This window comes from Vicia villosa, unplaced genomic scaffold, assembly GCF_029867415.1.
Source record: "Vicia villosa cultivar HV-30 ecotype Madison, WI unplaced genomic scaffold, Vvil1.0 ctg.000015F_1_1_2_unsc, whole genome shotgun sequence".
Lineage (NCBI taxonomy): Eukaryota > Viridiplantae > Streptophyta > Magnoliopsida > Fabales > Fabaceae > Vicia > Vicia villosa.
In genome coordinates, this window is record NW_026704946.1 from 122,082 (window position 1) to 124,616 (window position 2,535).

Here is a 2,535-nt window from a genome sequence, read left to right on the forward strand (position 1 = left end):
TGCTACACTAATTTTTGTATACCCGTCCGGACACACGGGTGGGTATGTTGCTAGTAATTCTCATAAAAAATTAATGTTGTATTGGTGGTTGCATGGATGGGAGTGGGTAAATTTGATTGTTGGTAATTTTGGTAATTTTTTCTAAATCACACTCTAAATTAACTATTCTCTTTCTAAGTAAATAACTTTTTTAATTATTTATTAACCTCTTTAATAAATACATCAAAGTTACACATTCATGACAATAGTAAAGTCACACACAATCCGAAAGATGCATGAGAAGATATAAATCAAAGTTTTAAATAACACTCACAGATATGTTGCGATGATGTAAAAACTTTCTCAATTTTATTCAATACAAGTCGTCCTATACTCATTATGACCATTGTGATGTAAATTAATCATAATTTTTTCTTTAATATAAAAACGGTGAAGAACAACATCAGTATCTATATCTAATAATATTGTTTTGTTAAAATCATTTTTACGATTACACTCGATTTTTAAAACCATAATAGAAATTAAGGATATGAAAATATTCTGCTATTCTTAACCACAGTTTGACCTCTGTCAATTTTAATTTCTTTAAATTTTTTTATCTTTTATTTACAGTACAAAAATAAATGAACTAAATAATTGCAGATGTTGACTAAATTCTATTAACTTAACCGCAGTAAACTATGTCAAATTAAAAAATTAACCACATTTGTTAAACTGTGGCAAACTGACATGGCTAAAGAGCAAATTTTTGGTAGTGATATATGAGATTTCTTTGTAAAAGTTTAGGCGAACGAATTGGAGCATCAATTGAGGGACTTTTAAAAATGTTTTATAGGTCCCCCGGCCAACTCAAGAAACAAAGCTAACCAAACTTTGAAGGACTTTAAAGATGGATGAACTCTCCAAATTAAAAAAATACTCCACGGTTGACCCATTAATATAGTTTTTTTATTTTCTTTTATTTTAAAAGCAACACTTGATTAAGAATGGAGTATACCCTTACAAGAAACAAAAATCAGCACCACGCAACAGCTAATAGTTAACTACAAAGAAACGAATTTTGTATCCATTCGAACAAATTGCACCTAATTATATCCTTTGAATATAGTTTTTTTGATATGAGGACACAATATTTGATTTCATAAAATTGATTCTATTTAAATATGAAATAAATATAAAGTTTAATTATGTTGGAATGCATTTTAAATATAGAAGTGACTTGAATAATCAGTTTTAAAATCATAATGTTCAATTTCAAACTTACATAAAATAAATTTTAGAGAAAAATTAATTATATTTTGCAAGAACCAAACATAGAAACATGCAAACAAAAACAAAACAAGTGTAAGGAAGGAATTAATACATTGTATTGATTCCATTTATTTTATTATCTTAAGCTTACATAGAGCAAGTCTAGCTAGCTATTGCTAGTTAGATAAATTGAACTCATGCAACAAGAGACTTAATTATTCCAGTTTCAAAGGAAGCAGGAATAAAAATAAATGGAAAAGGGTCTCTTAACTCCCGTTCAGCCAAATACAAACGTTTTCCACCTTCACCAAAATGTTGATACGTCCCAATATCATAACAAGCACCAAATCCATCACGGCAAAATCCAAACTGATAACCATTTTCATGTTTTAAGATACCGAATGTGCCAGAAACTATTGGGAAATCATTATAGTTTCCATAACCACCAATTCCAACACAAGATTTATGAATAATGTTATCAACAAATACTATCCATTTTGATGAATCAGCACAATCAGGCTTCTCACTAACTTCAATCACAAGTGGCGTACTGGTGAAGATTTTTTCAGAACTGTGTTCTAAATTGGTAAATTTCACTGATGTTGCAAAGGCAAATGGGTTGTTACTTTGTAGGATAGTAACTTCACAGTCGGAGTTACCGGTTTTTCCTAGTTCTAATCCACGACCAGGGCCGCCACCACCAATGGAAGCAGAGGTAATGTAGTATTTCTTTCCTGCGATAACGGGTGCACCCATTATGTCAAGTACTTGCTCATTACCATTTGGGAAAGCTAGAGAAAGATTGGTGATGAAAACAAACAGGAGGAAGGAAAGGGTGAGAGAGTAAACAAGCTTCATGATTGAGTGATGATTGTTTTGGTTGTGTTTTGTGAGTTACATGTGCCTCTATATATAGCACTATAACACTGTTGATGTCTCGTGAAATTTATTTAATAATCAAAACCTCATCAATTTTATTATTAGAGAGAAAAAGGGATACGCATTAATAGTGTAAAATATTTTTATACTGTCAATCAATCACAACTATTATCCAATTAAAACATAATTTTAATTTTAAAAAACTAATATTATATGATAAGTGTAAAATTTTTAATTGATTATATGTGTAAAATTAGTTTACACTGTTAATACACTACATTTAAACTCTACTTTAAAACAGAAACAGAAACTGCTGTGCCACATATTTCAAATTTTGCCATGTAATAAAAAATTTAAGGTGGTACCTATTATTTTATAGTCTTTCTTTTTTTATTGAGTTTTTTT

At 29.6% G+C, this 2,535-nt stretch overlaps 1 protein-coding gene across 1 annotated transcript; it reads right to left on the bottom strand.

Annotated features, from left to right (window-relative positions):
* Nucleotides 1–1,345: 1,345 nt before the first annotated feature.
* Nucleotides 1,346–2,143, bottom strand: LOC131621935 (kunitz-type trypsin inhibitor-like 2 protein). Its single transcript, XM_058892998.1, has one exon. The coding sequence runs from the start codon at nucleotides 2,107–2,109 to the stop codon at nucleotides 1,447–1,449; it is 663 nt and encodes a 220-aa protein (XP_058748981.1). The 5' UTR covers nucleotides 2,110–2,143; the 3' UTR covers nucleotides 1,346–1,446.
* Between the last annotated feature and the right edge of the window lie 392 nt (nucleotides 2,144–2,535).